Here is a 23,024-nt window from a genome sequence, read left to right as displayed (position 1 = left end):
TGCAGCACACCAACGTGGCACAAGTATACATATGTAACAAACCTGCACGTTATGCACATGTACCCTAGAACTTAAAGTATAATAATAATAAATAAATAAATAAATAAATAAAAGAAAAATGTCTGTTCATGTCCGTTGCCCATTTTTTAATGTTTATTTTTCTTATAAATTTAAGTTCCTTATAGATGTTGGCTATTAGACCTTTGTTGGATGCATAGTTTGCATTTCTTTTCCCCAGTCTGTGTTCTTGGCACCTTTGCCAAAAATGAGTTCACTGTAGATGTGTAGATTTGTTTCTGGACTCTCTGTTCTGTTCCACTGGTCTATGTGTCTGTTTTTATACCAGTACCATGCTGTTTTGGTTACTATAGCTCTCTATTGAAGTCAGGTAAATGTGATTCCTCCAGTTTTGTTATTTTTGCTGACGATAGCTTTGGCTATTCTTGGTCTTTTGTGGATCTATACAAATTTTAGGGTTAAAAAAATATTTCTGTGAAGAATGTCATTGGTATTTTGATAGGGATTGCATTGAATCCGTATATTGCTTTGAGTATTGTGGACATTTTTAACAATATTGTCTTCAAATATATAAACATGGAATATATTTCTATGTTTTTGTGTCTTCTTCAGTTTCTCTCATCAGTGTTTTATAGTTTTCATTGTAGAGATCTTTCACTTCTTTGATTAAGTTAATTCCTAGGTATTTAATTTTATTCGTGGCTATTGATTTTATTTCAGATTGTTCTCTGCTGGCATATAGAAACGCTACCAATTTTGTACATTGATTTTGTATCCTGCAACTTTACTGAATTTGTTTATCAGTTCTAGTAGTTCTTTGGTGGAGTCTTTAGGTTTTTAAAATGTCATTTGGAAGTCTTATGGAAGTATCATTTAGAAATCATTTCCAAATACCATTTAGAAACCATTTGAGTATTTTCTTACTTCCTGGAACAAAAAGTATCCTGCGGTCATCTTGAACATTCTTACTCCTAGCCCTGGCATCAGCCATTTCTCTAAGGAGCTCTGATTTCCTTCAGTGGAAAATGATATTCATAAGCCAAGATCTAGGCACTAAGTGTACTCATTGCTATTAAAATGCCATTGTTATCTATCCCTATCAGTGGAGAGAAGTAGGGAATATATGTTTTACACACACACACATACACACACACATGCATGCTTACAAATATATGCACATATATTTACATCTATGTATCAACTATCTGTTATTTATCTGTCATCTGTCTATCTATCCATCTATCTAGCAAAAAATGAATGTACACTGATACATCCATTCCAATCTGACGCCACAGGATTCTTGCTAGCTTTCTCCCTTTCTAAATCTATGGCTCTTTCCTGCAAAAGTGACACACCTTTCTTCTAGTATACTTTATTTACTTATGTGATCAATCCCCTTTATGTAGCCAACTCTCACCCATCCCTTCCCACTCATGGATGCCCTCCTCACCTCACGTGGGTTCTCCATGCCCTATTTTGCTCTGGCTGCTCTTGAAGGTCACATCTCTGTGTGGACCCCTTCTCTGATTGCTTGGGCTCCCACATCCAGGTCAGGCTGCCCCTCCATGTGGATGCCTTCCCCAGCACCCTTGGAATCTGACTTGGGGCCACCTTGACTCTCTCCTCCACCTTAATGTGTGTCTACCACATGGCTGCACCCCACCTATTGGCTTTAGGATTCAGAAAGAGAGGGGAAAGGAATGAATAAAAAAGGAAAATAAATGAGTGCTTTTAGACATGCTGCCTAATCAACTGACCAATTGACCATTTTTTATTCAGTGTTCATTGCATTAAGACAATTGGGAGGTGAAGATGGAATACAAGATGTTTATAAGAAAACATGTTTCCTATATTCCAGAAATGTCAGGGGAGATGAGGTAAAAACAATAAATCAAAACTAATAATATGATAAGTGCTTCATTGAGTGTTACAAAAAATATGTTCTTCAAAGAAGGCAGGATGAAACTATGAATATTCTCTCCAAACAATGGTCAAAGTCACAGTAGATTAACTCTCACCTATTTTAATAATCAAATTGGAGTTCTGACAAAGGCCCCACACCAACAGTGGCTACAATGATAAAAACAGTTTATTTGTTGATTCTCAGTCATTCAGTTCTATAGATTTCTCTTTAGTGTGCAGGACAGCATCAGATAATATTTTTGTAAAGGGGATTTTATCTCTTTGCTTAATATAAAACTTGAATATTACAAATAAAACATATAGATGTCACTATTCAAGTTATCACGATAATTCTTATTTTTCTGAAAAATTATGGATCAAATCATTGATAAATATTTATTCTCTGATGAGAGCTCAGGAGGAGTTGATAATGCTAACTAGAGGTGGGTAGAGATAGTCCTATGAGAAGCAGAGAAGCTGAGTCTACCTATCTGTCACTTATCTGGTCACCTCCTTTATATTACGTAATGCACAACACTCTACACAGGCACTAGGAGAGCTCAATGAATGTACAAAACCACGAACTACTCATGCAGTACACTAGATTAAGCCCATCTTTATTTCAAGGTTTTATTGACAAAGTAAATTGAGATCTCTGGTGTCCTGGGGCACAGCTTTCTTGAAGAGCAAAGTAGAAATCCTTAAATAACTCATTCTCCACTTAGGGTTCCATCTCTTGACTCAACCTTTAGAACAATGGGTTTTTCTGATTGAAGAAGGCCCTGGTTGCCTAATTTCAAGGGGATCTACAATAGTTAAACAAGCATATGGAGAATTAATAAATGATGTGAGAGAAGAAAAGATGGAAGCAAAGTAGAAAAAATACATGAATGACAAAAATGCTTTGCAAGCTTATAAAAACGACTCTCAACACCATGTATCTTGGATTCTTCATACTTAATGTATAAGCTGGGTAAATACTGGATAGTAAAAGCCCTCACCATGTATCATTTAACAAAATATTTATGGAGCACCGACTCTGTGCCAGGCTTGCGACAAATTCTTGTGGACTTGTCTTTTTTTTTTTTTTTTTTTTTTTTTTTTTTTTTTTTTAAATTAAATCTTAAGTAAAATGGATGAGTTTTAAAAATTAAATTCAGATTATTAGGTATAATGGCAAACTACTTTGGAATTGCCCTATAAAGTTAAATTTTTGTAGGTTAAAACTTGCAAGGTAATCCTGAGTAGCTGTTGTACAGTTTAATTATGTGGGCAGTTTTCAACTTCCAGAGTCTAGTAACCCCTCCCAATTGAACCCATCAAGTGCAATGATGGGAAAGGTCTTCAGAAAGAATTATTCTTTTCTCTTTAACATCTCCTCTTGGCTTCCAAGTGTAGTGCAAACAGGGAAGTTCTCAAGTTGTACAGTGACTCATACTGCTAGCCCTGTTGTCACTGAGTCGCTCCTTCTCTGTTGGGGGAGCCACCAACAGAGTAACATTCTGATCTCAGTTCAGTGAGGGGAAAGCAAGTTGCCATGGATACAGAGAGTTGCCAGCCTGAGATGTCTGAGAGCTTGCCAGGGAATATCTTCCCTCTCCCAGGTGTGCCAGTGGCCCACTTTCTCTCAGGGCTGAGTCCCCTGCCTGAATACATACATAGGAAAGCTATACAGCTGCCCCGAAGCCATTGATAAGATGGCAACCATCTCCATCCTCCTCCTCTCCCAAGCACAAAGTGTACTTAAAGGGTGGAGTTGCATATTAAATGCACCGGTGCTGGAAATAAGACTTATAGGCTATTGCTTAATATGAATCAATGACATCTATTCTTTAACTTCTTCAGAGAAAAGATTTTAAATCTTTCTATAAATGTATCACCTGGAACGTAAAGTCAAACAGTAAGGATAGCCCTGCTCTATGGTAGTTCTTCATATCCACCAGAAATGCCTGAAATTAGTCATTCTCCACCTTGGCTTCATGTGAGAACTGATCAGGAGCTTTTAAAGTCACACTCTGGGTAAATTAGTTAAGAATTTCTGAGATATCGCAGGCGTCGTGAATTTTTAAAGCTCCCTGGTGATTTCGATATACAGCTAGTGGTTGTGAACCACTGTCATGAGAGGGCGTCTACAGGCGCTGGTGATGGAGAGCATCATTTAAGTCACAGCCAGGTAATCATTGTACTTCATGACTATGCAGAACACTTCCTCTTTCCAACTGGCTTGAAACTGAATTTAAACTTACTCAGGTTCAAAGAGACTGCACGTAATCATGCCATGCTAATCTGCATGGACTTTACGTGATGTTCTTCATGCTACAGGTTTTGAAGTCCAGAACTGAAGCATCCTTAATGATCAAAGATGGATCCAAAGACGTTCTTTGGTCCATAGAATGAATTATTAAAAGATACGCATATTCTTTTAAAAAATATATACCTTTCTGTTAAAAAAATTCTTAATACAACATACAGAAAGTGTACTGACCTGTGTTTCTTTACAAGGTTTGAAGGAGAAGTTCTGAAGGACTTTGATTATAGCAAGTTTCATGTTCATGAGAGCAAACCTCATGCCAATGCAGTTTCTGGGTCCAGTTCCAAAGGGTGTGTATATGTAAGGATCTATGCTGTCCTTGTTCTTCTTACTGAACCTAGTTCCATATTGGTAGATTAAAAAGTTAATGAAATATAAAAACCACAGAGTTACATGTTAGGGGTTCTTACTTAAGAACCACCCCCCTCCACCTCCCAACCAGTAATACACAGGATACTTTTATGGGCTGGTCATTGAAATCCTACTTTGGTTATTTTGTTATAATAATCGTAACCTACAGGTCCTTTCCATTCTCCATACCCTATAGGAGCGTTCAGTTTTCTTGAGATGAGATGAATGTTGTTGCAAATAAAATTTATCTCTAAACTCTAAAATTATATTCAGCGTGGTGATGTGTTCACACTATAAAAGATACATAAGTGATAAGACTGATGGATGCGAAAGTGGATTCCTGCCTCAACCCACACTTATGTTGATCACATGCTCATTCATGAGAAAGGAGAAGGAGAAAGTGTCTTGTACTATTTCAAGTTGTTATTTTTCCCTTTCCTTCTCCTGTCATCTCTTTTTTTCTAATTCCCCTCCTCCTCCTCTCCACCTTCCCCATCCACCTTCTCCTCTGCCTGCTTCTCCGCCTCCTTCTCTTCCTGGTTCTTCTGTCCATCTCTTCCTCTCTTTCTCCCCCACACCCTTATTGAATAGTTTAAGTCGAATAATTTACATGGACATATGATGCTACCCTACTGTAGTGTCATCACTGCTTTCCTTGATGTGTTCCACTAGGCTGTAAATTCTTTGAAGATTGACCCATGTTTTATTCAAATTTGGTTTCTAAATATTTGATTACAGTAAGGAAAAATTGTTGATCTGAGGAAAGTAATGGCATTGTTGTCATATGTTTTTACTGGAGTTCTTATATTTTGGAGAGCATTCTGAAATATTTATAGACTATTGCTTCAAAATAACATAATAGGCAGGAGGAGGGTGGTGGTGGCGTTTGGATGGGGTAGCTAACATGGATTGATGGCTGTTGGAACCAGTGATAGATACATGGAGATGCACAAAAACTATTCTATAGGCTGGTGTCTATAGAATATACTTGTGTATATGTCAAACATTCTCTAATATACACACACACACATATATATCATGGATTTATGGACTTATATAAATCATATGGATTCATGGATTTATATAAATCATATGGATTCATGGATTTATATAAATCATATGATTTAGATTTACATAAATCATATGATTTAGATTTATATAAATGTCTACTGAGAGTATAAGGGAGCTGGCACAAGACTGCAGCCACAAACAGGACCAGGAGGACCTGTGCTGTCTTGTGTCCTCAGTGACAGCCCTAACCATTAGGGCTGAGGACTTCTCAGGACCTCAGCCTGCACTGTTATGATTACCATAGAGGAAACAGCAAGCAATGTTGAAAGCAAATGGAATGTGGAAGCATGTTTTAAAGTTGCTGTTAAATTCAGAGAGCTAAAGGGCACAGCATAGAAAAAACAGAAAGGAATAAAAAGCCTATACACCTGAAATAATTATCATGGTTAAATGGTTTATGGCATATGCAATATATACATATATATTTATAGTAATGTAGGTCAGTGGATAGTTTCCTGTTAAGTAAGCAAGAATTCAAATAAAAAGTGATACCATTCTAGTTTTTAAAAATCTACATAGGCATAGAAAAATGCCCACAGGGACATAATTGATGATCTTCATCTTAAGGTGCTGGGACTGTGGATGGCGGTAGTTTCATTTTTTCTAGTCTGTGGTTTGTGAACTTTGATAATTATCACTTTTTTGTGATAAAAAGACTTACAAGCAAAAGATTGTACAACCACACGATTGTCATGTAGATTAAGAGAGGCAGAATATGCTTCAACCAGCCTGGTTCAGGGTGAGCTCCATTTCCTGGGAGCCTTGTACCTTTCAGGGCGGAACTCCTCAGGCTCTGTCCAGTACTTTGGGTCATGGTGAAGAACATAGGTTGGAATCACCACTATTGCCCCTTTGGGAATGAACACCCCATTGATTTCAACATCTTTCTTGCAGGCCCTCTCAAGTCTAACAGCAATTGGGAATAATCTGAGTGTTTCGTTCACCACCATGTCAAGGTACTCCATCTGTACCAGGGCATCGTAGGTGGCAGGTGCCTGGGAAGAAAGAAACAGATTTGGATAAACTGAGATTTTGAATTAACTCTCAACTGAGTCCATGCAGTACTATTGAAGTATTAGAAGTTCCAGAGAATAACTCATACTGGTAAATGATCATAGCATTCGTGAAGTCTTTTAATAACTGTCATGTCCATTGATGTGCTCAGTGACCTACTGAGATGTATGGATGGGTTATGAATGTAGGAGATATTCAGGACCATCCTCACCCCAGGGACTGAAATCCTTAGCATGACCATATAGTGATTTTTCTTTCTCATGGGAAGAAATGTGATTAATGGGCTATGACCATTACTACCAAATAAAATACACAAAAGTCACTATCACCTTTCAAAAAGAGGTCATACACCTGTACCAAGAAAGAAAAACAGGAAAAAGAGCAAATATCCTCTTCACACAAGGATTATTGGTTGCAAAGTCCTTCTTGGTAATTCTTTTGAGGAATTTGAGACCAGCTTGGGCAACATGGTGAGAACCCATCTCTACAAAAAATACAAAAGCTAGCTGGGTGTGGCGGCGTGCGCCTGTAGTTCCAGCTACTCAGGAGGCAGAGGTGGGAGGATGGCTTGAGCCTGGGAGGCAGACTTTGCAGTGAGCTGAGATTGCACCACTGCCCTCCAGCTTGGGTCATAGAGTCAGAGACCCTGTCTCAATAAATAAATAAATAAATAAATAAATAAATAAATATATAAATAAAATTGAGGATAAACTTGTTCCTTTCTATCACAGATATGACACAATACATGTATGATTGGATGCTACCAAGGTATACAATTTGAGTTGTTAAAGTTACGAAGAGAATAGAACTCCACACTCAGCCCCATCCCCTCCTTTTGGAACAGTCCCCTAGTTGTTGCTTCAGGGCTGGACTGTAATCTTCAGGGCTGGATGTAAACATCTCTTTGTGTCTGCCTCACTGCCACACCAGGGTCAGCCCCACAGGACAGGTCTCTTCACACCAAAAAGAATCCCAGTTTGGGCAGAAGTCTGAAAACTGGCTGATAGGTACCTAGCACTTGGTGTTATATTTGGGAGGCAGTATTGTAGAGGTTAAGAGTTTAGTTCAGGAGTCAGATACCCTGGTTCCTAGCTTGGCTTCTTTGCCAGTGGCTACCTGACTGGAACATGATGAGAGAGGTGTGGTGAGAGCTGAGTCAGCCTGCACCACGCCCCCAGGGCCAGGCTCCTTCAGACCACAGCCACACCAGAGCAAATCCAGCCAGTATCAGCAGAGCTCACTGTCCAGTCTTGTGGGCAATAAATGCTTATCATTAGATGCCACTGAGGTTTTTGGATTTTTTTTGGTTGTTGTTACTTAGCATTATTATGGTAACAGAATGCAGATGAACCGGGGTCAGCAATATTTTACAAAGATCTTATGCTTCTGCCAGTAGCAACCATTCCCTATGTTTCTCCCGTTGTTTTTCTCCTCAGAGGTTTTCTGCATAGTGTCAGTGAAAGAATCAGTGATTATGCTTTTCGTAAAAATCCTCCTGGGGAGTGGTGAGGAGGCATTATTACTCAGGCTTCACCTTTGCCCTTCATCTCCAGGGGTCATCCCCTCACCTTATTGGGCAAAACTGCATCAATCTCCTCCTGCAGTTTCTGCTGGACATCAGGGTGAGTGGCCAGTTCATATATAATGAAGGAAAGAACACTGCTGGTGGTTTCATAGCCAGCAAAAATGAAGATAATTGATTGGGCCACGAGCTCCTGATCAGACAGAGCTGAAAGGAGAGGAAAGACATTTTAGATAAATCAGTTCAACGTACAACATCACAGCTTAGATGAAATCTAAGTGAAGCTCTCCAATCCCAAGAGGAAAAAATGGAAAAGCAATTCAGAGTCACACTGGGGGTGGTTTTCATTCTGATGTGTATCTTACACAGGGCCAGAATGAGGCAAAATCATTTTAATCCAGGTTTTCCCAAGGTCTGCATGATTGTGGGCCATCCACTCCTCCTCATGGCATCCCAGCACCAGCACTGCTGTAATTTCCAGAGAGAGCATTTCTGTTTTACATACTCAGTGTTATGGGTATGCGCCTTGGATGATCCTAAAAGTACTTTATCTGTAAGTAAATATGGGGTAGCCTTTTCCCCAAGAAAAATTTGATTTTCTACAATAGAGCTTGACAAACTTTGAGAGAATTCCAATATAGCTTGACAAACTTGAGAGAATTTGCAATATTTAGGACCTTTTCTCTATATATGTTTGAGGGAACTTAAGGAACCAATATTGAGCTACAGATCACCTCTTGCTACTCCAAGTGTGTTTCATGAACCAGCAGCACCAGTCGCATCTGGGAGCGTATTAGAAATGCAGAATCTCAAACCCCACCATCGAACTACTGAATCAAAATGCAAACTTGCAGGAGATGTGGTGATTTGTGTATACAACCTCACTTAAGCAGCATGGATTACATCTTTGACAGGCATCAGGCAATACAAGATCTAGGGTACAGTTCTCAGAATGGACTATCTCAGGGTGTGCAAGACAGCAGAGACAGACAAAAAGCCAGAAGCCTGGTGATTGACTGTAGTCTGATGAATGGCATTAATAAAATAGCAGAAGTTCATATGATTACAAGTTGGCCTCTCTCTTGATATTTCTCCTGAGAGAAGCTCACGATGATCCATCACTGGTCTGTGTGATCAGGACTAGATTAGGACCTTTAGAGACCTGAAACACAGAAATAAATATGGTGCCTGCTGCAACCATGTAACTCACAACTGAACACAATATAAAATGAGTGTGAGAAAGGTCTATAGAGTTCTGATTTACCAGTGAATATTTCTGAATGCTGCTATGGATAAATTCAACCATCCAATTATTTTATTCACTTACATAGAACCCCATTATACTGAGTTGAAGTCGAACTGTAATTTTAAAGTTGGGAGCTCTGCTGTCCAATCTGGTAGCCACTATCCATCCATGGCTATTTAAATTCAAATTTTATTCAGTTAAAATTAAATACTCTTAAAAATTGTTCTTCAGTGACATTGGCCACATGTCCTGTACTCAATAGCTATAGGTGTCTAGTGATTTCTGTATGAAACAGTGAAATGATAGACTATTTTCTTTATCACAGCAAGCTTTATTGAGATAGATAGATGATTAATTGATAGATTATAGACAGATCGATGATTGACAGATAGATAGACAGACAGAAGTAGATGTAGACATGGACATGTTTAAAGTGGTATACTGGAGTCTGCCCAGCCCTGCTCTCTAGAACCAATTGTTAAGTATTGGAGAATTTTGTGAGATGGTTGCCAAATTTTGGTAGGTTGAAATTGACCATGGTTATCATTTTGCCACTGTCTTAGTAATAATGGTTTTAGTCAAAACCATCCATGGGTCATAAAACTAGTAGATAAAAGATTGAAGATTGAAGTAGATTTACATGGTCTCAGAGGTTTCCCCCATTAGTTACTTATCCATTTCAAAGGGAAAAACAAAACTTTACAGTAGATTAACCTGGCAAATACACTTTCATCAAGTACTGCCAGTTAAAATCACCCTTACTGGGACAGTGTGCCTCCTGATCGGTATGTTTGATATAAATTTCCAATTAGAGGTTCTCATTTGTTGGATCTGGAGGGGGCTGAGAACTGGCATATGAGCTCATGTAGGTGATCCACAAACCACTGACTGTTCTCCAAACATTCTAGGTTTTCTTGGGGTTGCCCTTCAAGCTTGGAACATGGATATACCTGTGGGCTTCTGGAAAGTGCCTCCAGCTACTATTTATAACATCTAAATGTGTGTTGTTCTGCTATGTGGCAGAAATTCTCATCTTCCTGGAATACTTCCTGCACATTTTCAGAACAAGGGCCTCCCTCTTAGTGTCCCCGCCAGTAGCCCTCAGAAGCACTCTTTGGTTACCTTTGTGGGACTCAGTTTCTTTTGAATTCTGAGAGTCAATCATCAGCTGAAGGAAATCCACTCGGTGCTAGAAGCAAAAAGAGAGATTTCATTGGCAGAAAGTTACTCATGAAGTCAGAAGTAAATCAAAAGTGCAGTCCTCAGCCTCCCTTCTTGACTTCCCTCCCTCAGCCTCCCTATGGTTTCTTGAAGACCAGAAGGCTGACGGGTGTTGCCTCGTCACCAGTGAACAAAAACATTCATCTAAATCCCTGGAAAGCAGGATGTTTTCCTGAACAAATCTAGCTATCATGTCTAATTGGTTTTTGGCCTTTGCCCTCCCTGTTCCTCATCTTCTCGGTCTTTTGGATACAGCTTTCTGGCCGAAGAGTTGCCAGGTTCCATCTCTGGTCGTAACTGCTTACCCAGGAAGAAGTCCTGAATCTTTTATTCTTCTACCTTTTTCTTTAGCAGTGTCCATATAGATTTATCTCCTGACATTTCCAGAACTCATCAGCAGCTTTTTTGGGGGAGCATTTTCAAATACTCCAACATTCTCAAACTTTATATAATATTCAGTGACAGCTGGGTTACCTGATCCTGCCTCCCTGACCTGCAGACATCCTTCGGCTGGCCTCTAGGGCTCTTGAAGGCAAAGCTGAGTTAGCCAACCTTGCAGCCTCAATTCTCGGAGAAGACCCCTGTTCACTCCAGGCTGTGAAGCACTCAAATTTACCACACACTACATGTCAGCAGTCGGCAGGTAGCCTGATAGGACCCTTCATTGCAGAATATGTAAAATAAGTGTCTTGGACTTAAAATGATTCTTTACCAATCTGTGATATGAGGAAAGCATAATACCAGTAAAATATATTTTCAAACAGGAAACTTTATCCTTTGACAATTTATTGAAAGAAAGAGAAGTGGTAAAATTATATCTCAATACTGTTTATATCATGACATACTAATTGTTGTGCCTGATAGCAAGTTTTAAATGCTGTCTCTCTGACTCATTCTCATCTCCTTCCCTAATCTCCTTCTTTATTTCTACCAAATGACTTCTCTTGTTCTAAACATAAGTTCTCTGTCTTTATGTTTAAAAATACAGACACATGCACTATCATATGTATAAAATCTAAGTTGATCAAAAACTAAACATCGTCATTTAACCACCACCAGATTTTACCTTTTGTTTGTTGTTGAGGCGACTTTTTTTCATGCTGTTTACAGATTTATTAAAAAAATTTATGGCATCTTTTGGAAACACAGAGACATTTAATGCGTCAAAAGCTGGGGTAAGGAATGGAAAGAGTACTGTGGGAAAAACAAAACAAACAAAAGGAAATCATAGTGAAAATGCAGACTTTACCTGGAGCAATTATAATTTTCTCTACCAGTAATAAGAATAAGAACATCATGATTCTCAACTGGAACCCATTCCTTTTATCATGTTTGCCCCTCTTTCAGGCCGGTGACTGAGCAAGGGCAGGTCTATACATAGGAAAGACCACTACAGCAGTGAGATCAAAGGCACCTTCTGTGTCTTTGGAGTGACCAAAGGGATAGAATTAAATTCCCTGACCTTTTAGCCTTGATCTATTGGACTAGAGTTTTTGCATTAATGTAGACCATAATCTGCTGCTTAACTTAATCATGCTGTTCAGGAAATGATACACAGCATATATACATCAACTTCCTTGGAATAAAACTAGAAATCAATAGGGAAAGAAATTTGGGAAACTCATACATTTGTGGAAGTTAAACAATACAGTTTTAAGTGACCAGTGAGTCAAAGCAGAAATCAAAAGGGCAACAAGAAATTGTTTTGAGATGAACAAATAGAAGACATGATATAGCAAAACACAGGATGTAGCCAACACCAGTGCTCAGAAGGAAATTTATAGCTGTAATGTCTAAATTTAAAAGAAGAAAATATCTCAAATTGATAATAACCATTTACACCACAAAACACTAAAAGAAGAAGAGCAAATGAAACCTAAAACCAGCAAAAGAAAGAAAACAACAAAGACTAAAGTACAAACTCATGAAATGGAGAATAAGAAACAACAGAAAAATCAATGATATTATTTCTATGAAGTGTCCAGAATAGACAAATCTATAGAGGCAGACAAATCTATATTGGTTGCTTAGGGTGATGGGGTTTGTGGTTGGGGGTTGATAGCTAAAATGTATGAGGGCTCTAGATTGACAAAACCATTTAGTTTACAACAGTAATGGTCATACATATTTTTGATTATCTTATAAACAATGGAATTGTACATTTTAAGTGGATGAATTATATGATACGTGAATTCTATGTCAAGAAAGCAGTTATTTTGAAAGGGAGAGAGAAAGAAATAATAGTACACATACTTGCTAAGAGAAATAATGGATTTAAGAAATCAAATTTTAGGAACTTCTTAACGCTTTCCACAAAGGGGTCTTTTGGATTGTTGAGAGAGTCGATGTTCACTCCAAATGATGTGCTAGTGATCACATCCATGCTGTAGGCCCCAAAGATGCTGAGTGGAGAAAGATATGGAAAATTAAAATCAGCACCTCTTACCGTCCTTCCACTATACCTGCAGCAAGAAACCCACATGTCCAGTCAAGACAGATAAAGAGCCACAGACTTTCAGAACTATCTGCTGAGTCATCTCCCATCAACTCCCTCAGAAGGTGGTTATCCGGTGCCAGTGATGCAGCTGGCCCTATGCTGGGGGTGATGGAGACACCAAGCTGAGTTAGACTCACCTCTGAGGTCAAGGAGCCCAGTCGTAGGAAGATAGAGACCCATTATCAGACAATTACAGTAGCATGTATTGAGTATGGATGATATAAGATGTGTAAGCACTGTGCTTCAGCAGAACAATAGTGGAATAATTAACTCTTCCTCGTGGATTCAAGAAAGGTGGCGTTGTCAGACTACAGACTCTATGCCCAGAGTGGATTCCTCTTCAGCACTTTATGAAACAGCAACACCCTGTTCTGAGTTCCTAGAAATATCATCCTTTATTCTCTACAATCCCTGCTAAAGCTCTGGAAAACCCCACTATCACCAGCTCCTCTGACCTGAAGTTGCCCTGAGAGCAGAGTCATTTTTGTAAGATGTGACAATCAAGAATGTTCTGGTTAAAAAAAATAGATCTCTCCAACATTGATTTGGAGAATCCTATAGCTGAGTGACCACATGTCCCAAGTCTGACCAGGACAGGCTCAGATTACACTTGTCGTTCCTGCATAATTGAAGCACATACAGGTGTAGACAGCAAATAATAGGCTTGCCTTACATATAGCATTTCTAGCACCCTTTCTGTTTTGAGATTGGAGGAAAAGGAAGTAGTGGGAAGGTTTAATAGTTCGTAGTTTGCTGATATTCTCAGAAAAACCATGAAGGGATTGAAATTGTTCCAAGTTCCCCATTGTAACTTTCCCATCTTACCCAATGCAAGGCAACAAGTACCAAATGCTTGGTTACCCACAGTTCTATATCCACTACACTCAACACTTTGATACGATCATGTTTTTTTATTTCTAAAGTATGTATTTAATCTCCCAGAATATTTATGGTGACAAGTTGTCAGATAAGTAAATCCTGGCTCCTGTGCACAGGAGAGAAGGCCCTTTTCCCCTGCTGACTTGCCTTCTCACGGGAGCCACTCCCTGTTAGGTGTCTCTCTGGAGTTGCAGCACTGCCCTGCTTTTGTCTGGTCACTGCAGTAACCCAACAGTGGGACTGTTGACTCCATGGCAGGCAGCTGGAAAGGCTCATGACAGCTCAGAACCCCATGGCTGTGCTCCTACTTACTCTTTCAGGGTGACAGGCTTGCCTTTCTCTGCTTCCCGCCTCAAGTTTCTCACCAACACATCTCCATACTGGGCAATGATGGGGAACATCTAAGCACAAAACAGATCACTACCTGTAGTTAAATGTGCAGACTCAAGTCCCAGAAGGACATGGCTTTCTCCAGCACGGAGCTGTAAGTGACATTTTATAATGAATTTTGTGATGTCTTTTCTGTACATAAAGATAAAAGACCATTTTTAGGAAGCTCGAACTCAGTGGACTACCCCTTGGAAACGGACTGTGATCTTACTTTCTACCTGTCCCCAGATTCATTCTTTACATTTCTAATTAAAACTCATCTTGTTTTCATACCTCCTTGAGTTTTCCGCTGGTGAAGGTTGGAGACAGCAATGACCGTATTCTCTTCCATTCTTCATCCTCAGCTATAGAGATGGCACTTTTCATAAGTCCCACTGGACCAAAAGGCTAGAGTTCAAAGAAGAAACATTAGTCTCACATTACTTGTGGTGATCCTCATGGTTGCACAAAATATGTTGAAGAGGCATCCCTTATTTAACAAATATTTATTGACTGTATATGACGTTATGGCAGGCCACATCCAAGATGCTCAATAGAGATCCTAGATATCTAGCCTCTTCTGAGTGTATGTGGGGCAGGGGTGGGAGTGGGGAGACCCAGCCGTCTGGTGTGGTCTCCTGCCTCTCTATCTCAGTCTCCTTTTAAGTGCAAATGCTCCACGTGGTAGGGAACTGTTCTTCCAGTGGAATAGACAGGAACAAGACCTAGCCCTTCCTCTGAGTGTACAGAGTAGAAAAGGATTGGTGACAGATGGGCAGACTGTATGTTGCCTCAAACCAGCTCTGTCTTTAATACACCTACAGCATGGGCGACTTGAAAAAGTTATGCTATGATGTGGTGATTTTTTAGAAAAGTAGATAATACTTAAGACTAGAAGCCTCTTTTGAAGGAATAATGCAATTCCATGAAAATTCTTTTCTCTTAATTTTTTATTCCATAAATAGAAGGAAAAAGAAAGGGATAATTATTTTTCCCAACTTGGGGCTGGACTATCAAGCCAGCATGCTTGGAACTTTCTCTTATCTTCCACAACTCTGTTTTGTTTTAAAATGTATACTTCCAGCTGTCATGATAAAATCTCAATAAACTAGGAAGAGAGAGACAGTTCCTTCACTTGATAAAGACAATCTATAAAAAAATCAGTTAAATCACATTTAATGATGAAGGGGACTGAATGGCTTTTCCAAGATCAAGAAGAATTCAAAAATGCCCACTCTCAACATTCTTACTGAAGAGCATACTGGATGTCTTAATACATTAGACAAGAAAAAGAAATAAAAGGCATACAGATTGGAAAGGAAATAATAGAATTGTCTCTATTTTCAGGTGACATAATTGTCAATGTATAAAATGTCAAGGAATATACAAAAAGACTTCTAGAATGAAGTTAAGTTCTGCAAGGCTATAGGATACAAACTCAACACACAAAATTATTCATGTTTCTATGTAACAACAATCAATATCTGAAAATACAAGAAGAACAATGTCATTTACAGTTACTCCAACAAAAATGAAATATTTCTGGTGTAAATCTAACAAAAGATGTACAGGATCTCCATTCTGAAAACTACAAAATGTTCAGGAAAGAAACAAAAGCTAAAGAAATGGAGAGGCATACTATATTCATGGAATGAGACTGAACATCATAAAGATACAGATTATACCCAGGTTGTTCTATTGGTTTAATTCAAGCTTGTCCAACTTGTGACCTGCAGGCCTCATGCAGTCCAGGATGGCTTTGAATGTAGCCCAATACAAATTTGGAAACTTTCTTAAAACATTTTGAGTTTTTTTGCGATTTCTTTTGGTAATTTTGTAATTTGACTATGCGATTCTCAAGGGTGAACTTTGTAGATGACAATGGAATGGAAAGGTATAATCAGAGTATGTCACATCCACAAATAATGGACTAGTATCCATAATTTACATTATAATTGCAAACAGTTCAGCTAGAAGAAATGAAAAACCTTGAAAATTAACTAACAAAATAAAGAGCGAGAGGACGCTGTTGCAATGCTACGTGAAGTGAATTGTGACAAAGAATTCAAATGTGTATTCTGGACAAGGCAGAGTGCTGCTGTACAGCAGACACTCTCGCCATTTGTATGCATGTGTGGCTTCAGTTTTATGGTGGTGTGCGACTTCCAGTGTGTTATCTACCAATCATGGACAGTTGAATTGACACCATCAGATATTAGGTGTGTTTGTGGTGACTTGGCAAGTAAAACACAGCGATTATCAATAATATTTCAACCTACTTTTGTAAATGATAGGTGTTTAATATTATTTAGAAGACATGTAAGTATTCTTATTTGATTATTAAACCTTGCTTTCTATTTTCCTGTTAATTTTCATAATAAAAGTAAATATAGTTGCTTATCTATTATAATGCTTTTAATTCCAGAATGGCTTCCACAATGTCTTAAAAAGAAAACAGAACCCTAAAAAAGAAAAATTATGGATGAAGGAAGATTGTTCAATGAAAAGTGGACAAACGACTATTTTTCGTGTTGAGGCAAATAGCGAAGCACTCTGCTTAATTTCTATGGAATTTGTGTGAGTTTTCAAAGACTACAGTTTGAAGAGGCATTATATGCAAAAACCTGCTGACAAATTTGGTGTGTTTGTGTTGTAAGGACAAAATAGCAGAACTGAAAAAAAGTCTCTTTTCAACAAAAAAGATATTTAAAATAGTTACAACTCAAACGAACTCTATCGTAAGGTAAAAGCTAGTTATGTGTTAACAAATTGATTAGCAAAAAAATCAAAACCATTTACTGATGGTGAGTTTATTAAGCAATGTATGGAAGATGTGGTAGATATTATTTGCCTTTAGAAACTGATATTTCTAAAATCAGTTTGTCTCACCAGACTATAGCCAGGAGAATCGAAGAAATTGGGAAATCTATTGAAAGATGTTTGGAGAGTAAAACTGCTAATTTAAAATTGTATGCTTTGGTGATAGATGAAGGCACTGACACTACAGATACGGTACAACTTGCTATTTTTATTGGAGGTATTGATGATGAATATAATGTCACTGAAGAAATGGAAATGTCACTGTGCCATTAAAAGACACAGCTAAATCAAGAGATTTATACAAAGCAATGAAAAATACGTTAAAGCGATTTTCTTTGTCCATTGTAAACATATCTGATACAGCTACAGATGGTGCCCTGGTGATGGTAGGTAAAAGAGAGGGGCTTGTACAATTAATAGAAGATGATGCAATTGCCACACAAAACTCACGTTTGATCAAGTATTATTGCATAATACATCAAGAAAATCCATGTGCACAAGCTTTAAAAATGGATAACGTCATGCCAATTGTCATGAAGGCTGTAAATTTTACAAGGGCCCAGGGATTGAATCATCGCTAGTTCCAGGAATTCCTTAAAAGTATGGATGCTGACTCTAGCAACGTCATTCCCTTTTTAGAAGTAAGACAGTTAAGTCAAGGCGAAATGTAAAGATTTTATGCTTTGTGATGTGAAATCAAGCCGTTTATGGTATCAAACACAAAATTTGTGCCAGAACTTGCCAATGAAAACTGGCTTACAGACTTAGTATTTTTAGTGGATTTGACAGCCCATTTAAGTGAGTTAAACCTGTGTCTTCAAGGTGAAAACCAACTTAATAATACAATGTTTCAAACCATAACAGCATTCCAAATGAAACTGAAATTATGGCAAGCTCGAATTAAGGCAAACAATTGAATGCATTTCGATGTGTTGGCTAAATATGGTCCTGTGAACAGTCAAAAATATGCAGCCTTGCTTTTCAATTTGATACAGGAATTTGAAAACAGGTGTTTCAGGATTTCTGAAAAAATAATCAGTATTTTGGCATATTTACGACTCCATTTTCAGTTGACATAAATATGTTACCTGCCAATTTTCAAATGGAATGCCGAGAGCTGCAATGTGACTTTCAACTTAAAGAAAAATTTGATCATCCCTTTTTACTAGACTTTTGTGATACTATCTTCCCAATGACAAATATCCCTCACTTCACAATTCATGTCATTGCTTTTTGGCAGCACTTACATTTGTGAGCTACTATTTTCAAGGATGAAGAACATGAAGAGTAAAACTAGAACCAAAATATCTGATAGCACCTTGAGAACTCACTGGGAATTGCAACTACTTCCATCAAGCCAGATACTGATGCATTAGTTTCTCAAAAACAATGTCAAGTACTCCATTGGTTTTATGTTGTCCTCTTTTCTTTTATAATAAAAAATATCAAAAAAAGTAGTGAAGTTTTTTTTTAGTTAGATGTGTAAATTTTCTATATCAGTGATTGCAAACTTGGGACTGTTCAATGATTTTGAAAGACCCTCTGAATGGGGCAGTGAATAATTAGGATTATTATGTGAGGACATTTTTGCTTATCTGTGGTGGTAGATATAATGAAAACTATAAACGGACCTTTTGTGTGTGTGTGTGTGTGTGTGTGTGTGTGTTAGTGTATTTTATGTGTGGCCCAAGACAATTCTTCCACTGTGGCCCAGGGAAGCCAAAAGATTAAATACCTCTGCTTTCATTCAGTTCTTATCAAAATTATGGCTGGTTTGTTTGTAGACACTTATAAGCTTATTCTGAATTTTTATGGAAAGGCAAGGGATAAGAAAAGCTAAAACTATTTTGAAAATATAAATCAATGAAGTAGAAAGAATCGCTCTATATGATGTTAAGAGTTACTGTACAGCTACTAGAGTCACCACAGTGTGGTATTGGTGGAGGAGTAAACACAGTCATCAATGGGACAGAGTAAACAATAAGAAATAGATGCACAAAGTATGCTCAGCTGATTTTTGACAATATGCCTACCTTTCCAAGATGGTGTTGGAATATTTGGACAGCCATAGTCCGCAAAAAATGAACCTTGATCTAAATCTGATAACTTATGCAAATATTAACACAAAATGGGTAATAGAGTTACATTTTGTAAAGTGTTAAACTATATAACCCTTAGAAAAAGCAATGTAAAAAGGAGGGCTAAGCAAAGGATTTTCAGACTTGACACCAAAATAACAATCCATAAAAGGAAATATTAATACATTGGCCTCCTCAAATAAAAAGTTTGCTCTGATACAGACCCTGTCAGAGAAAAAGACAAGCTCCGTGTTGTGACTATAGGCTAGCAGGAGGGAGCTACATGGTGATGGAATGGGTCTGCATCTTGATGGTGCCGGTCTTTGCACAAATTTACGAATGTGAAAAATTTGCTTAGAACTACACACACACATAAACACACACAAACGAGGGCATGTAAAACTGGTGAAATCTGAATAAGCTCTGTAAACTATATCAAAGTCAATTTCCTGTACTATAGTATTAGGTGGGTGCAAAGGTTATTTCAGTTTGCCATTTTAACTTTTGCGCCAACCTAATATGAATATACTATATTTATAGTTAACGCAGGATTGCAAGATGTTACCATTGTAGGGGACAGGATGAAGAGTACATGGAACCTTCCTGTCCATTTTTTATGTAACTTTTTGTGAATATATAAGTTTTTTCAAAATAAAAATTTAATCAATGGATCAATCATTAAGTTTCAAAAAATGGATGCTTACCCTTCGATTTGTGAAGACAGAATAACATTCTTTCACTAGCACTGTTTTGATCATGTCGGGATCTGTGATGGTCAGCACAGGGAGTTGACCATCTTGCGTTCTGTGTGGGAACAACAGAGCTGATTAAACTTCACTAGCCTGATTCTGCAGCTGGAGCCACACCCAGGAAGCCAGACTTTGATCCTGATGTCATGTAACTCATGTCCCTAGTTGTACAACACACAACAACCTTAGGTTCTAGTTCATTAGGGTGTGACACGCAGCAAGAGTCTGACACAGGAGCCACCCAAGTTTTCATACGATGAAGGGTAATGTGGCCCAAACAGGGAAGAGACATTGCAAGACCAAAGAGCTCTTTAAAGACATCATGGTTAGAAATGACAGTACAGCATTTGTTAAACTGGATGGTGCATACATGGGTATTTCCTATGCCACTCTCCATAATGTTTTATATGTTTAAAATACTTCATTATCAATAATATTAGGTCAGTGAAAAATTGAAGACAGGTAAATCATCAGATGCTCAAGAGAGTAAATGTTGCAAGGGGCAGTTGGTGTGGGGACCACGGACATCCAGAGCTGTGTGTTCTTTCTACTCAGTCGTGTTGCCTGTATGGGCTGTGCCAGCTCCACAGCACCCTGCAGCCAGCGCTGCAGTTTCTGAGGACTTGATGAGAGAAGATGAAGAAGTACAAAGAAGCAAAGCCTTCTCCCGCTTGCATCTAGTGAACGAACATACCACTGCACCTCTTCCACTGCTCTCACCAAAACTCTAGCCCCGCTGACAGGGAACAGCTGCTGCAGTTGGCTGAGGCCACCTTATAAAATCACAGCCCATCAGCCCACCAGGGAACACAATGGTTTAAGAATATTCAGCATTTCTTCTTCAAAGTAAGCGAAATGGTATGAAGCAATAAATACTTGTATATCCTTCTATTAAAAAGTCTTGGCTTAAATTTAAACAACAAAGCGAACAAAAAGTTCCATACTTGCAGAGAAAGTTTTAACAAGTGGAGCATAAATGGTTTCCAAATCTGTTTCTCTACTGTTTCTCAACCCTTCTTTCAAAAGCATGTTAGATTCAAAGTCTAAATGAAAGAGTTTTGGCCTTTAAATGAAAGTGAATCGATATGGGAAGGAGATGATGCCATGCATTTATGAGCACATATTAGAAGGGTCAGAGACAATACATGTGATAAAAGGGCACCTAAGGAAGAAAAAAAGAAGAGGCGGATAGGCAGACACTGGACAGAAGGCGATGCTGGGAGTCCCTGGGCCCCCAAAGCCTGGAGAAAAGTGGTTACAACAATGCTCCCAGCCTAGTTCAGATCGAAGACCTCGACACCTGGTGACACATGGGATCCTTGGTAGGACAAGCCTCGAAAAGTTTTGCAATAGTGAGTGCGAACATTATCAGAACCAAAGTGATGTCACTAATTGTTTTTTTAACCCTGACAAATAAATCCCAAGAAGGCTATGAAGAGAGGATTCTCATGCTTGTGTTCCTGGAAACGAAACTATTACAAAAATCTCTACAAAAACCACAGCTTTGCACAAAGTCCATTTCAACTTTACACAAAAATATTTCTGCAAGGACACCTGCCCAGCAACTGCCTGTCCAACCTTGGTGTGGCGTCACCCTTGTTATTGATCTTTGTAGCTAACAATAATTACCTCAAAACAGTTATGAGATTCTCCTCACATTTTCCTTGGAGCATCTTTGTCTTGTTTACCTCCCTGAATTTGCACATCATTTATAATGGCAAGGAGATTCCCACTGCAATATTCTACTGCCAAATAATTATCCTCTTCTTTCAGAGAACCTCTCTCTTATTTGGGTTGGCAAGAGCTTCATCCCGTGAAGCCCTGGGCAGAGACTATCCTCTTTGCAGTGGGTAACCTCATCACGGCAGCAGGTCTACCCAATGGAGGTTTCCAGAGTACTCACCTCCACATTTTTCCATACTTTTTATAACATTCTGTGTCAAATTTCCAGAGACCCTGGGAGAAGAAACAAAATACAATTTGATTATTATTTTAAATAGAATGAACCCTACCTCTAACTGGGGCTGAAAACAGTTGCATCCAGTGAAATCAGGCCTCAGGCCTGCTATCTTTCACTGGCAATTGGAGGAAGCTTATTCAGAGATGTCTTAAGGGAAAGGCAAGAAAACAGAGGATATATTTGAAGTGGGGAATTTAAAGTCACTCTTGAATTTTCTCCAAGTACTGAAGGACTCACCCTTATCTATGGCTAGTAATTCCTTGTCTTTCTGATGTATTTTTGCTTTTTCTTTTATTCTCTCGAAAGTCTCCTAACTCCCTGAATGATCACCTGCAAGGGCAGGGGTGAAACTGAGGCTGAGGAAAAGTGAGTGTGTGCAGGGAATGCATAATTTTTTTATCTCCTCCATCAGTATCCTTTTCATTTAATTCATGTGCTCTCTCCAGAATTCTAGCAGAATTAGAAAGTTAAAGAAACCAGGGGCCTCTTTTAGTCTTGCAGATTTAGATAAGTCTAAGGCATGTTGTTGAGTGAGAAAATGAGTGAGTGAGTGAGTGAATGAGAAAGTAGACTTCCTTTCCGGTTTTCTAGCTTAACACAGAAAAGATGGAGAAGTGCCACCTCTACAGATCACACCCAATTACAGTGCGTGCTCTGAGCTTTCACTTCTGAAACGTAAAAACAAACCTTCCTGTTGCTAAGATCCAGCTATGATGTTTTAACTGTGCAAAAGAAGGTCCCAGAAATGTCTATCTACTATAAGAGTTGATCTGGGAAAGATGAAGAAGAAATTACTGCTTTTATTGAGAGTAAAATGGTATAGAATTCTCAGACAGTAATCAGACAACAGAGGCCTCAGTTGTGAGTGTTAGAATCTGAGAAACAAGCTTCAGGTATACAGGATAGGAAATCTGGGCTGGAGAGCAGCTTGCTGGTGCTGGCCTTCTGGGCATGAGCTCGTGACTTTCCCTCCAGGGACCAGACGTTGGGCAAAGCATCAGACCAGGGTAGCCACA

At 38.6% G+C, this 23,024-nt stretch overlaps 1 protein-coding gene across 5 annotated transcripts in view; it reads right to left on the bottom strand.

Moving 5' to 3' along the window:
* Positions 1 to 2,516: 2,516 nt before the first annotated feature.
* Positions 2,517 to 23,024, bottom strand: part of LOC105543710 (cytochrome P450 3A5) — a 49,010-nt gene continuing 28,502 nt past the window's right edge. For 3 of the 5 annotated variants that reach the window (XM_011985750.1, XM_011985748.1, XM_011985747.1), the window contains 11 exons: positions 21,952 to 22,004; positions 20,004 to 20,103; positions 14,696 to 14,809; positions 14,345 to 14,433; positions 12,910 to 13,058; positions 11,723 to 11,850; positions 10,558 to 10,624; positions 8,236 to 8,396; positions 6,422 to 6,648; positions 4,406 to 4,568; positions 2,517 to 2,726 (listed from right to left, as the gene is read on the bottom strand). In XM_011985750.1, coding sequence (XP_011841140.1) covers positions 2,631 to 2,726; positions 4,406 to 4,568; positions 6,422 to 6,648; positions 8,236 to 8,396; positions 10,558 to 10,624; positions 11,723 to 11,850; positions 12,910 to 13,058; positions 14,345 to 14,433; positions 14,696 to 14,809; positions 20,004 to 20,103; positions 21,952 to 22,004 — 1,347 coding nt within the window. In that variant the 3' untranslated portion in view covers positions 2,517 to 2,630. Of the gene's footprint in view, positions 2,727 to 4,405; positions 4,569 to 6,421; positions 6,649 to 8,235; positions 8,397 to 10,557; positions 10,625 to 11,722; positions 11,851 to 12,909; positions 13,059 to 14,344; positions 14,434 to 14,695; positions 14,810 to 20,003; positions 20,104 to 21,539; positions 21,551 to 21,951; positions 22,005 to 23,024 lie in introns of all 5 variants that reach the window. The other 2 variants (XM_011985749.1, XM_011985751.1) reach the window with 2 other exon arrangements.

Source organism: Mandrillus leucophaeus, unplaced genomic scaffold, assembly GCF_000951045.1.
Source record: "Mandrillus leucophaeus isolate KB7577 unplaced genomic scaffold, Mleu.le_1.0 Scaffold29, whole genome shotgun sequence".
Taxonomy (NCBI): Eukaryota; Metazoa; Chordata; class Mammalia; order Primates; family Cercopithecidae; genus Mandrillus; species Mandrillus leucophaeus.
This window is presented reverse-complemented; position numbering and strand designations above follow the sequence as displayed.